This window comes from Adiantum capillus-veneris, chromosome 23, assembly GCF_014529385.1.
Source record: "Adiantum capillus-veneris isolate H3 chromosome 23, ASM1452938v2, whole genome shotgun sequence".
Lineage (NCBI taxonomy): Eukaryota > Viridiplantae > Streptophyta > Polypodiopsida > Polypodiales > Pteridaceae > Adiantum > Adiantum capillus-veneris.
Window position 1 is genome coordinate 132,039,901 of NC_140953.1, and position 13,706 is coordinate 132,053,606.

At 48.6% G+C, this 13,706-nt stretch overlaps 1 protein-coding gene across 1 annotated transcript in view; it reads left to right on the top strand.

Annotated features, from left to right (window-relative positions):
• The first annotated feature begins 209 nt into the window (after positions 1-209).
• The window catches only part of LOC147428579 (symplekin), a 30,154-nt gene continuing 16,657 nt past the window's right edge, over positions 210-13,706 (top strand). Inside the window, exon 1 of the mRNA XM_086496364.1 lies at positions 210-537. Within this exon, the coding sequence (XP_086352490.1) occupies positions 320-537 (218 nt within the window). The 5' untranslated portion in view covers positions 210-319. The remainder of the gene's footprint in view (positions 538-13,706) is intronic.

Genomic DNA, 13,706 nt, shown 5'->3' on the forward strand with positions numbered 1-13,706 from the left:
TATAGTATACTATAGATAGAGAGATATAGAAGTATAGATGCCCTAGGTTCCTAAAAGGCACCTAGCTAGGCTTGAACTTAAGTCTTGCTCGCCTTATTAAAAGAGGGGATATAAAGGGGGAAATGAAGTAGAAATTTACACCCCAAAAAGTCTTGCTCGCCTTATTAAAAGAGGGGATTTATAAAGGGGAAATGAAGTAGAAATTTACATCCCCAAAAGTTCAACCTCTCTCTCTCTCTCTCTCTCTCTCTCGCCTCCTTCAAAATCAGAAGGGACTCTGCTCGGTGCACTGCGACTCTCGCTTGTATGAGCGAGCTACATGGTGGGCATGATGGGTCCGGGGGGTTACAGGGAGCAGGCCCTGTCGCTCTTCAATGATGCAAAGCTGCAGGACAACATTGCCGCAAAAACAGAGGCGCTTGGCCGCCTGAAGGAGACTGTCTTATACCGCGACACCTCGCTCTTAGCAGAGTTTCTGCCCCATCTCATGGAATTCCACACAGATGCTGCTAGCCCCGTTAGGAGCAACGTTGCCCAGTATGTTTCGTTCTCTATGCTTTTTTTTTTAATGAGTATCAAAAGGTTAACGCGCGGGCGCGCGCACACACACACAGAGAGAGAGAGAGAGAGAGAGAGAGAGAGAGAGAGAGAGAGAGAGAGGCCATTTGAATCGAATCAATCTGGGTTGCTATCCGTCTTGTAAGACACCAAAACAAAAGTTCAAGCACCAATCAAAAGAAAAAACAATGTGTACTCCTATTTCGGCTGACCATGGGTTATGGGTGCACTATATGGGCTCACCTTTTAAGGCAAAAGGCTGACAATGGTTCACCTCCCATCTGTCAAAATGCAGCGGAGGGATGAAGACACGAGAGTACATGCAAAGCAAAAGAGCTGGAAACGAGAACAAAAATCCAAGAGAGAGAATGACATAAGCCCTACGGGCACTCTGTGCATACAAGACAGATAGAATGCTTGCTTGCAAGAGGGTGCCCCTTCCCATAAATAAAAAGGAGCACATGGGCTGCCCGGCTCACCCACAACCAGATAATTAACACCCAAGGCCGGGCACAGCCACAAAGAAATTCTCTCCATGGATCTAAGGACGTGTTGAGAGCTCGTTTCTCTTCTTCGCACTAAAGAGAGCCATGTAATCTAATTTCTCTCAAGGGCCATAATTACAGTCCTCCAAATGAACCATCAATGCAATGTGTCTTTCAATTCCACGGATGCAGTGGAGTATGTGTCAAAGTATGTAGTGGAAGATGGAAGCAAGAGAAGGATGACAAAGAGAGAAAGAAACTCAAGGCTAGAGAGAGAGAGAGAGAGAGAGAGAGAGAGAGAGAGAGAGAGAGAGAGAGAGAGAGAGAGAGAGAGAGAGAGAGAGAGAGGAACCAAGCCCTACATGGGCATTTGTCACAGAAACGGAAGCGTGCACTTCATACTTTTCAAAATTAATCAAGCTTTTTCACATGAGAATACCAAATAAAGATAAAGAAGTTGTGACGCAGAAGATGGACACAACACTAGGGACCAAAAGATGGGCTGGTCCCCCCCTTGAAGGAGATTTCTTATTAATTTTTAGACTTTTACAAGCACGTGAACCTGAAACGGAATTAAACGTCCATATCCCGAATATGTTTTGATGCATTAGAATGCATGGATTCATAAGCTAAATTGCTGAAATTTGTCGTACTTGTAGCCACGAATGACTAATCTGTCTTGCACTGTGATCTTCTGGGCGGGGAAATGTTTCTGGAGCTTGCTTCAACGCAAAAAACTGAGCGGACAACCGGTATTCTTGCCTATCTAGGTGCGGCCTTTCCCTGCAGAGACGCACTCAAGATTCGTGGATCATCTGCGGCCTTCGCTGGGAGCTGGGGATCCTCGCACGGCTCTCACAAGAGCTCTGTGCACGAGTTTGCTATTGCGAGAGAGAACGGGCTGAATTGGATGATGAGAGGGAGGAGGCTCTCTGTACTTGTTTGCTTCTGCAAAACCCCCCCAAGAGGAAGCGCTAGCACTATTGTATGCTTGGGCGAGTGCTCTGGACACTTGGCGTTGCATGATGGAGGGAGAGAGAGTTCGTAAACAAAATTCCACGCTGATCGGAAATTTCCACGTCCCGGCAAGAGCTGGCAGAATTGAGTCGGAAGGGATATAAAATCGACCGGGTTGATAATGTCCCAGAATGGCCAGAAAAGTGGGAATTTATGCCCGTTTATAAGTGCAAAGGTTAAAAAGCCTTATAAATTAAATGGCCGGCCACTTGTGGGAATTTTCACTTGAGATGATAACTTTAACACCCTCTCTTTAGCTCATAGTGGATAAATGCAAGAAGGCCAAGTCATTGAGAAGCTACCATGGACACCCCAATGGTACGTCTACTATCGGATACACCTCGGTATTTGCAACCGTCCATAATGTAGAAGCTATCTTGAGCACCAGTTGCCTTTAAAAAGTTTAAACTATAGACCACACTACGTCCAAGAATCCCCATTCATGTTGTTACATGCTTGGACACTCCAAGCGAGAAATCAGTAGCAACACACGAACAAAATCTGCAAATAAGTAGTACGCCTACTATCGGATACACCTCGAGGTTTGCAACCGTCAACTTGTCACCATAATGAAGATGCTATCTTGAGCACCAGTTGCCTCTTAAAAGTTTGAACAATCGACCACACTACGTCCAAGAATCCCCATTCGTGCTGTCAGCTTGTTACAAGCTTGGACACTACAAGCGAGAAATCAATAGCAACACATGAATAAAATTTGGAAAAAATTGAACTTAGAGAGAGAGAGAGAGAGAGAGAGAGAGAGAGAGAGAGAGAGAGAGAGAGAGAGAGAGAGAGAGAGATGAAATGAAATGAAATGTTATATTAACGTCTTCAAAAGGCCATAATGACCTATAGGCTATGAGACCCGAAAGTTACAAAATGGTGGATCTGATACAAAGTCAGAGTACAAAGTCAGAGAGAGAGAGAGAGAAATGAAATGTTATATTAACGTCTTCAAAAGGCCATAGTGACCTATAAGACCAGAAAGTTACAAGGTGGTGGATCTGAGTCAGAGTAACAAAATAACCTAATCAACAGTACAAAACAAAGATATATATTATGGGATTCTAGATAGGTCGATGTGAGCTAAGCCGAAAAACTAAGCAAAAATGGGCGGCTAGTTGGGATAGCTGAATCACAAAAGATCTAGCATCGATCGTTGGCGAATCTCATCAATTTCCTCCATGGTTAGTAGTCTGATCGGGCGTCGTGCATGCCTGGCCAGCGTGCTCTGAATCTTTTGACGTAGCCTCCGTCGATGCTGTGTAGTCCTGCGCAGTCGTGGGTGCCTGGATTTCCCCAGTTCAATCTCTCGGTCAATCAATGTGCCTCTGGTGTGAGACGGGGGGGAGCTCTGCTGTGGGAGTGGCTCTTGCGGCTGTCCCGTGTCTGCTCTGAAGTAGTCTGTAATCCGTCTTTGAGACTGGTTAGCCTCGCCATTCATCAGGCTCTCTCTGTGTCTGTGCAGCTCGAGCAAGAACAAACCTAGGCATCTTTGATCTTCGTATCCCATTACTCTTGAGAGTAGTCCAAAACCCTCTCTGAACAAGCAATGGAAGCGGCCTCGTATCTCGTAGTAGACGGGGCAGCGGCATGTATAATGCAGCTCTGTCTCAGGTTCCATGTCACACAAGGGGCATGTCCTGGCCTCTGCTGGTACTCCGCTATATCTCCCGGTTTCAATCCGCAGCTGGTGAGACGATGTGCGTAACTGGCCAATAGCACACCGTATCCCATGAGACAGGTGGGTATCCATGTATCTGGGTCTCATCACAAAACCATCTTCGGTAAGCTGGAGAAGGTGGTCTCTGTAGAAAGCCATCTTCGTGCCCAGTTCTTGTGCTGGTTGTATCCATGTCCTCCTGGTGTCTAGCTGGGTCAGGTCTTGGCGGATGAGCTTGGTGATCTCCGACTGTGTAAGAATGAGAGATGGTGCGTCCAATGAGTACTGGAATGGTGGCAGCTTGTCTATGCTGAACCCATGCGCCTGAAACCATGATGTCATCTCCCCATACCAGCATGTTGTATCTCCTTGTATGGCTAACTGTCGGGAGGACTCAAGTGCAATGCGAGCGTATGTGTCTCTGGGAAGTTCCCATGTGCGGTTTATGAAGGAGACTGATCTGGTGAGTGCCTCTACCACTAGTGGGGGGGCCGCCAGCTCTGCTCGGATAATGGTCCGTGGTACTGATGCCTTGGCTCTAATGAGCCGCGAGATCATAGAGACGAAAGGCTTCTCCATGTTCCCCCATCCGTTTGTGCGACCCGGCCTCCCGTGGTGATCCAATGAAGGTCCCCATATCCCAGCCCCATAGAGCAATGCTGAAGCCACCAAGGTGTCAAAGAGCCAGAGTTTCGTCTGGGGTTCCTGAAACTGAACCTATGAACACATCCTCTCCAATCTACCCAATGCTGCGTGGGCTCTAGTCAGTCTGGTCTCTGCTGCTCTTCTGAGTGAGAATGTGGGTCCAGTAAAAACCACTCCAAGGTAAGTGTAAGCGTCTGTGTACTCCACAGTCTCTTGGCCGTATGTGAATGTAGGTGCTGATCTCCTGATCCATTGTGGGGTGGTATTAAACACCATAACCTTGGTTTTACCAAGGTTGACAGACAAACCACTTTCGTGGGCAAACGTATGCAAAGCATCCAATTGGCGTTGCATTCCCTCTGGGGATTCGGAGACCAACACAATATCGTCCGCATATAACAAAAGTGGAATCCATGTCCCTGCCAACTGTGCACCTTTATCCCCGTCCCTGTCAATGTAGTCAGAAACCTCATCCACATACATACCGAAAAGAGTAGGAGAGAGCGGGCAACCCTGCTTCACCCCAATAGTGGAGTGAACGGGTATTGAGAGTCCCTCCGGGGTGCGTACATGCCCTACTACTGATCTGTATAATGCCATGATCCCCCAAATGAGCTCTGTGGGTACTCCCATTTCCTGTAATCTGCGCATCAGTCTAGCTCTGGGTACCGTGTCGAAAGCTTTGCGGAAGTCCACAAAGCTACAATAGATCCGTCTCCAATGAGATCTGCCTTCCTCGATGATGGCCCTGAGTGTTAGGATATGGTCAAGAGTAGAGAAGCCTCTCCTGAATCCTGCGTGCCCAGTTGCACGCATTCCTTCCCTCTCTGCCCATCTACTCAGCTGTTGCTCAAGAATGGATGCATACAACCGTGCCAGTGTGTGCCCGATCATAATAGTGCGATAATTCCCAGGCTCCATGGGGTCTCCTGATTTGAAGATAGGTACGATCGTAGATAGGCTCCAAGTGTCCGGTAGGCCCTCACACATGGCACGGTTAAACATAACTGCTAGAAGCTCTGCTAGTAGGTCTTTGGCATGCATGAAATGCTCAGCTATTAGGCCCTCATGATCATATGCTCTCCCAGTCTTCATCCTGTCAATAGCTTTCTTCACCATCTTAGCGGTGAAAAAGACACCTGTATGTGGGCATGGGTCGGGGGGGTTGGGGAGGGGCGGCTGTTCAGGTACTGTGTACAAAGATGATGCGTACTGACCCCAGGTCTCTGTGGAGAAAATAGCGGGGGGGGGGGGGGGGGGGGGGGGGGGGGGGGGGGGGGGGGGGGGGGGGGGGGGCTGCTCATGAAAGAGCCGCCACGCCTCACGCGAGTCTTGACTCATGAATAGCTGATATAGATCCTGCTCGAGTCGGGCCAAAAAAGCCCTCTTCTTCTGCGCACCAGGCGTCGAAAGTCCATCTGTGACTGTCTGTGAGTGACGTCCCCCAACAGCACCTCCCTCTGAAGTCTGGCTCTAGTCTGGCGGCACTCCTCAACGTACCAGCTGTTCTGAGGCATGTTCCCAGATCGGTGGCTCTGCTCAGGCTGGGTGTGTGGGTATGCTTCTGCTGCTGCCTCATGTAATGTCTGTGTCAGTATAGTAGTTAGCTCCTCCAGAGGTCGCCCGGGTCCTCAGTGCATAGGCGTCTGTAGATTCCGTCCATGTATACAAAGTCCGTCTCCCTTGTGAATGTGTAGCGAGTAGGGGCTGCTACTCGTGGCCTGTGTGCTACACTGAATTGGAAAGAGATGGTCATTGACACCAGAGCATGATCCACTGCCACCCCGACCGGTCTGGGCCCAACTGTGAGATCCTGGATACTAGAGATGAGATTCGGTTGTGCCATGACATAGTCCACCGTACTGGCTCCATGTCTGTGTGGGAAGCATGTGAAACCTCCCGCAGCAGGAAATCTTTGTATGCCGTTCAAGATGGCCAATCCATGTGCAGTGCCCATGTCTATCAGGTGTCGCCCATACTCAGTATATTCCATATCGTGTGATAGTCTGGAAAGGCCCGTATCTGCCACATCTCTCTCTCTTAGCATCTCCTCTAAAGTATCATAGAACACTGCCTGGTGATGGGCAGTCCTAGCATTGAAGTCCCCGAGGATGATAATGTCACCATCCCTAGAGAACTCCCATATGTCATCATCCAAAATAGAGAAAGGGGATTGTCCCCTAGGTGGTGCATAAACTGATGTACTTGCGGGAAAGTAACAAATAGCTAGATAGAGGTATCTGCCTGTCTCTTCTTTCAGTCTCACCCACATGTACCTGGCCTGCTCGTCCCTGCGGGCTATATGTATCAGTGGCTGCAGATCCTCTCTAAATAACACTACCACTCCTCCCGAGCCCCGCCCTCTGTGCTCTTAGCGTGTCTCCTGTCTGTAGGCTGTCTCCCACCTATATCCACTGATGTGAGGCATGGATTGCCCCGGGGCCTGGTGTGTCTCAGAGTAGAAGATGATGTCTCTTCCAGTAAAGCTATCCTCAAAAGCACCCACATCAAGACGCATTGATCCATTGCAATTCCAGGCAGCTACTTTGAGTGTGGTCCCATAAGTCTCGCACCGTCATGTGGAGCGTCGCTCCAGTATTACTACTTTTCCGTCTCGGTAGAAAGCGATCTTGCCTTTCTTCCTTGCCGCTCTAACCTCCGGCATTACTTCCTGCATATGAGCGATCTGCGAGAGGGTGAGATTGTCCCTGAGAAAGATGCCAGTCTCCTTAAGAGTTGGTCTTTTCTTCAAGAAAGACTTCTTTGCTTCCATGGAGGGAAAACGGAGGATGAGTGCTCTTTCTTTTGAGGTTTCTCCACTGCCTCCATTTTTCTTTATGTTGCCCACCCACCATGCCCTTGTGTGTGTCGGCTCCTGAATCCCCATCAGGGCTGTGAGTTCTTTTACTTCTTCGTCCACATTGCCTTTGTCTTTAAGACCGCAAATTCTCACATGTAAAGCGTGCACCCTTCTCCTCTGCTCCTCCTCTAGTGTCTGGTTAATGATGTTGTTGGGTGTGGACGTGGGCGTTATCTCCTTGTCTTTCCCTTTCTTGGCCACCTTGATCCATTTCTCGGCTTCGTCCGCCTTCTGTTGGGTTTTTGTAAGAACATCCACCCAAGAAGTCGTCATTTCTTTGTGCTGTTCTTCTCCCTATTTGATGGCCTGTACTTGTTCCTTGATCGTGTTGATTTCTTCAATTACTGAGGGTTGCAGTTCGCCCTCTTCCAGTGTGTTTCTTGATCGGGCTTCGGCGAGTTCTTTCTTGAGTGATGCGATCTCTTCCTCTTGGGTCGTCACTCGGTCTTCCAGCGTGCTTATCTTGCTCTCTTGGATCAGCACACGTCCTTCGAGAATGTTTATTGTGCCCCAAAGATTGCGGTTCAACTTGGTGATGGTCTCTGTCATTTCCTCTTTGCATTTTCGAATGGCATTCTCTAGGGGATCGGCTTTATCGTTTGTCTTCCTCATGCTTGATCGCTGTCCGCAAGGGGGGGGGGGGGGGTTAGATGCACGTATGCACCCACACTAGCAGCGGTCTCGGCGAGTGGTAGAGCGGAGGCGGTACGGCCCGGGGGTGAAAACGTTAGTTACGAGAGAGAGAGGGGTGGGGGGTGGGAATGGGTATGGCAGATATACGGCCCGGGGGTGAAAATGGTAGTTACGAGAGAGAGAGAGAGAGAGAGAGAGAGAGAGAGAGAGAGGAGGGGGGTGGGGATAAGTATGAGTGGGGGGAATGGGGGCGAAAAAAAAATAAAAAAAAAATAAAAAAAAATAAAAAATTTGATGTCCTACGCGTGAAAGAAAAAAGAGGGGAGGTGTGGGGGGGGGGGGGGACATGCTACGCGTAGGAAAGGGAGGGAGACATTCTACGCGTAGAGGTTGAGGGGCTAGGGCAGCGCGCGAGTAGGGCAGGGCGGCGGGGTGCAGGACGAATGGCGTGCGGGGCAGAGGCGGGGGTGCAGGGCGGCGGGCGTGAGGGCAGAGGCGGGGGGGGGGCAGGGCGCAAGCCAGGCAGCAGCGCGCGCGAGCAGCGAGCAGCACAGAGAGAGGCTCAACAGCGCGCGGGGCTGCAGTCGGGCACAGTGGCGCGCGAGCAGGTGCGGGGGGCAGCGATCAGGGCGAGGGGGCAGCGGATCATGCTCTGGAGAGAGAGAGAGAGAGAGAGAGAGAGAGAGAGAGAGAGAGAGAGAGAGAGAGAGAGAGAGAGAGTCGACATGGAATGGCGGAGTTTCGTCCCCAGATGCACTGGCCTCAAAGACCCCTTTTGTTATTTTTTTATTATCACTTTGCCAAGGTACAACTCGGGAGGATCCTCTTCTTTGAGACTTTGCGTCCAGATGCTCTCCAGAGTGAGGCCCCAACAAGTTGTACCTTGGCAAAGTGATAATAAAGAAATGCCGAAAGGGGCGCCAATCTTTGGGGCCAGTGCACCTGGGGATGGAACTCTGCTGTTCCGTGTCGACTCTCCTCTTCTCTCTCTCTCTCTCTCTCTCTTTCTCTCTCTCTCTCTCTCTATCCAAGCTCAATTATTTGCAGATTGTGTTCGTGTGTTGCTTTTAATTTCTTGCGTGGAGTGTACAAGCCTATGACAATGGTATCAGAGCCCATAACGATTCTTCTTCTATGGAGGATCCGATTCTTTCTGCAGCACACATGGGTTCTCATGGAGAATTTGACAGAGACCACCTTTCTGTCCTTTGGTTTGTGGGGAGATGAAGAAAAGATGACTCCCAGCGTGAGGTTTTGGCAAAATTCCAACGGGGAATCTTGACAGAGCAGAGTTCAAACGTCAACTGTAGGTTGACACGCGCATGAGAAGGTTGATCAAGTACTCTAAAGACCCGAAATATGTGAATCACGTGAAGAATTACCTGCTTGACGAGGTTCACTCAAGATAGCAAGAGGCCGTCCATCTTCCTGTGAAGTCAGTAATGAAAGAGAAAACAAAGCCGAGCGCCGAAAAGCAGAAATTGTAATTGCAGAAAGAGTTTGAAAAAATTCTTGAAAAGAAGACGAATCGGTTGATAAAAAGGAAGACGAATCGGTTGATAAAAAGCCTAAAGCACTCTTGGAAGAAGAGGAAATTGGCAAATTTCTCTGGTTATTTGGATCGGGAATCGACTTTCGAGGTGGTGATTAGATCCAAGAAGCTTCCTTTTTGAGGATGACCCAAGTTTTTGTTTATCTTCAAAGAGTCCAGACAATTCGTTGTCCTTTAGTTCCAGTGAGGATGAGAAAAAGCTGAAGAAGTAGTGTGACGCGTTTTAGGGTTAGGGTTTCTGTGCCAAGGTTATAGACGCATTGGACCAATGCGTTCGTTTGGCCCGTCTGAAACTCATTCTCCCTAGGAAGGTGGTCCATGCCTCTTGGTCAAAGCCGGAATCCTATGTGCCGTAATCAGTTCTCTCTGTAAGATTTTTACATTTGAATGACATCTGCATGAAGCCAGGACATCTAAGTGACCTTCGGGTCTGGAACTAACTTGATTGTGTTTTGCAGATTTCTGTTGAGGGGCATAAAAGAAGAATAAGAAGTTACAAAGCTTATCAAATTATAGGTTGTCTCTGAGTGGCCTAAAATAATAAAAAGGTCCCCTAGCAGATTAAAGAAGAACCTTGCACACCAATGACGTGGCTCAGTTGCACTGCTGATGCCACGTATCAACCTGTACGAAATTTCCGCTGGCCTGCTAACGTGGCAGATTGTATGGATTTCTGTTTTTTACGTTCGGTAGATTTGATAGTTTCCTCATGCGCTTTTTGAGACCAGTTGCTTTTAGGAATAAGTGGTTTTGACTTGATGCTTTTGAGGCTCTGCTTTTTACCCTAAAACGTATCCTATATATGCGCTTGAACCAAACAAATCAGCCTTCATTCAACGAGGCTATTATGGTGGACTCCTCGAGAGCATCTGGACGTAGAGTCTCAGGGAGAGTCGATGTCACCAGCGTGTGACTACTATCTATCCTTTTTGTTGATTTCTTTCTTATTATTTATTCATTTTCACTTTTTGGAAACACCCCTCTGGAAATCTAACTGCCCTGCATTGCATAGCTAGTGTGGAACTGTTCAGAGGGAGTCCAGGCCTGAGGGCAAGAGAGCACTAAGGCTGGACAAGGACTATGGTTAGCCAAAGTGGGGTCATTGACTAGCCAAAGTGGAATCCTTTGCTACAGAGGCTACATTTCAGTTCTTGGTGTGGCTGCAGTGTACAAAGAGGGTCAGATGACCTAGAAAGATACAATGGCAACATCTCCTAAAATTTAGGGAACTGCTATTTTGGGACCTGAAAATGTGTTAGCGTCATTACCTCCGGAATGACAAGGGGAACATTTTATTACTCTGCTGTGAAGTCAATTGGGCAACCGGTCGGGAGATTTTTAGGCGGCAACCCCGAAACGGGAAATAGCCTGTAAATGTGCCAAGTGGCACATTTCTGTGCACTTTCCTCATTCAGGAAGAAGTGGCGCTGATTTTAGGAGAAGGGAGGCTCATTTTCAGTTTTTGTCACAGGTTGAGAGCTATGGAGTGCTTCCTTTCCCTCTTATGTACAATGCGGTGCCAGGAGTGATGCCTTGCACGCTATGCACTGCTCTCTCTCTCCCCTATGGCAGTATGTTATGCCCCTCTAGTGGGCTTTTCAATTGACCAATGTACAGTTGTGTGGGTTCATGTGCGATTGCCGAGGCAAGAGCCTCTTGCACAGGTACTGGATTAGCTAGCGGCTAATCCCCCGCAGGTACAGGTGATTCGGAGAGGTTTCACCTGCAAAATCTTGTCCGATTCAAAGGGCAAGTTGCCCTACAGGTGCGGGAGCTCGAGGACTTGCTACGGATGCGACCGGCACGCAAAACAGAGCCCGAAACAGTGAATTACAACCTGCTGTGTATTTTTGCAAGTTTAGGGTTTTGGCCCTAAACGGACCCTAATACCCCCAGGAGATTTGGGGACGCGAAGGGACCACTGTACAGGTGATCTGGCGCATTTTCGGGGCAGAAAACAGAGAATTCAGCGTGCTGCAGATTCTCGCCAGGTTTTGTAAAGTGTCCGAATGCGTCGGGAAAGTCATCCAATGCGTGGGGATACTGACTATGAAGGGTCCTAGTATAGTTATGCTGCCGAAAACGGGCCAGAACAGTTGAAATTCAGCCAAGATTGTGCGGGGCAGCTTGTAGGGAACCACAACCTTTATTCCCTCTTTTAAAGAATAAAGAAATACCGAAAGGGGCGCCTATTTAGGGGCCAATCTGGTGTCGGTCTTCTCATACAGGTGCAGTCTAGCAGCCTGTATCCCTTTCCCCTTTGTTGTGTCTTGAAAGTACAGGTAAAGTGGGCGACAAATTAAATGGGTGAAAGCAAATAAGGTTTAAGTCTAAAGGTCTACCGCCCTTTTTGGATTGAACAGGCCGGTTTCATTCGATGTAACGGGGACGAGTACCACGTGCTGTCACAAATTGATGACGTGGCATGTCCAACTTATGGACCTTTGCTGAGGGGCCTAGGTGCCATTAATAAGAATCGAAGAGCATGTTGACGTGGCTGCTTTACGGACTGTCGTAAAACGTGTTGGTTGCTAATGTGGCAAAACTGTATGGAATTCAACGATTTTCACGATTTCTGCTGGTTGCTTTTGGTAGCGCTATCTTTTGGGAGACATTGCTTTTGAAGTTTAATGCTTTTGAGGCTTTGCTTTTAGCAACCCTTGTAAAACCTTTATAAGTGACCTAAGGGGGCTCACTTCTCAGAGCATCTGGACGCAGAGTCTGAGAGCGAGCACCCGCGGGCTCAGTTGTACTTTGCACACAGATTAATATAAAAATAAATACCGAAAGGGGCGCCAGTCTTTGGGGCCAATACCTCTTGGCAGGGAATTACACCGGGCCGTGTTGTCTCTCTTTTGTTCTGTCAGTTAAATTGAAGTGAATCTCTGCTGTCGTGGCAGAATCTTGACTTGGGGTGTCCAAGTTTGTTACAGTGGTATCAGAGCTTCTTGGGCTTGTGTTCTTACTACCAGCGGTTCATTCAGACACAGAAAGGAGTCCCTTTCTCGTGGGGACCAACAGAGGTGACTGCCTTTTAGACACTTAAAGAAAAGTTGACTACTGGACCAGCGTTGACTTTGCTGGATTTGCAAAAGTCATTTGAAGTATATTGTGATGCTTGTGGTCGTAGTGTGGGAGCGGTCTTAATGCAAGAAAGCCATGTCATTGCCTATGAAAGCCGATTGTTTTCAAGGCCAAGACTGACAACACAGGTTTTTGAGAAAGAGCTTTTGGCAGTGATCCATGCTCTTACTCAGTGGCGACATTACCTACTCGGAGCCGATTTTACGGTCTTCTTTGATCATCAGAGTTTATGCTACTTCTTGTCATAGAAGCAGCTTTCGGAAAAGCAGATGAGGTGGGCTAACATCTTGTCACAGTTTCACTTCCAGATTGTCCATGTTCAAGGACATAAAAACTTGGTGGCAGATGCCTTGTCTCGGAAGCCCCTAGTCTTGGCTATTTCCGCGATTTATCATAGAAGCTTCGAGGACATGGTTAATCTGGACGCGACAAATTTGGATTTTTCCGATGTATTCACTTGAATACAGTACCAAATATGGGAGAATCGAGAAGAAAATCTCTCCACTTTAGAATGTCGGAGACCTAGAGCTAACTGTAACTGGTTCCTAGTCCAAGAAGAACCACTATCCCCACCTTTACGAAATGACATATCAGTCTAAGGATTGTTAGACTTACACCACTCTGCTGCTTCATAGGTCTAGGGCATACATGTACGGCTAGTGTGTCTCCGAGCTGGCCATCCATAGTCTAGGTTTCTCTTGGTTCGACCGCCCGAGTTTGGGTCCGGCCGCCCACTTTTGTCCGGGCGCCCACATATATTTCCATATGTCATTTTTCTGTTGGGTTGTGGGGATTTTTATCAGGCCTTGCCCTACCTCCCCTTGGGCACCTATTTATGGGGCCAGGGGGTACCCACTTCCACACACATCTGATTGTATTGGGTTTTTTGCTCTGGTAGTTAGTGGGGGGACTGATCGCCCCCTCTTCACCATATCTTGCGTTTGTGCTCTCTCTCTCTCTCTCTCTCTCTCTCTCTCTCTCTCTCTCTCTCTCCCCTCCCCCCCCCCCCCCCCCCCCCCCCCCCCCCCCCCCCCCCCCCCCCCCCCGCACACGTGCCCTCTCACATGGTATCAGCAGCTTCAGGCTCTGCCTATTCTGAGGCGCTACATCGCATCAGGTACTCCTCCTCAAGATCAGATCTACCAGCGTTTTTTGCATCAGCCAAGCAAGCGACAGGATGTCGAGTATTCTGTCGCGGAGGACCCCTCT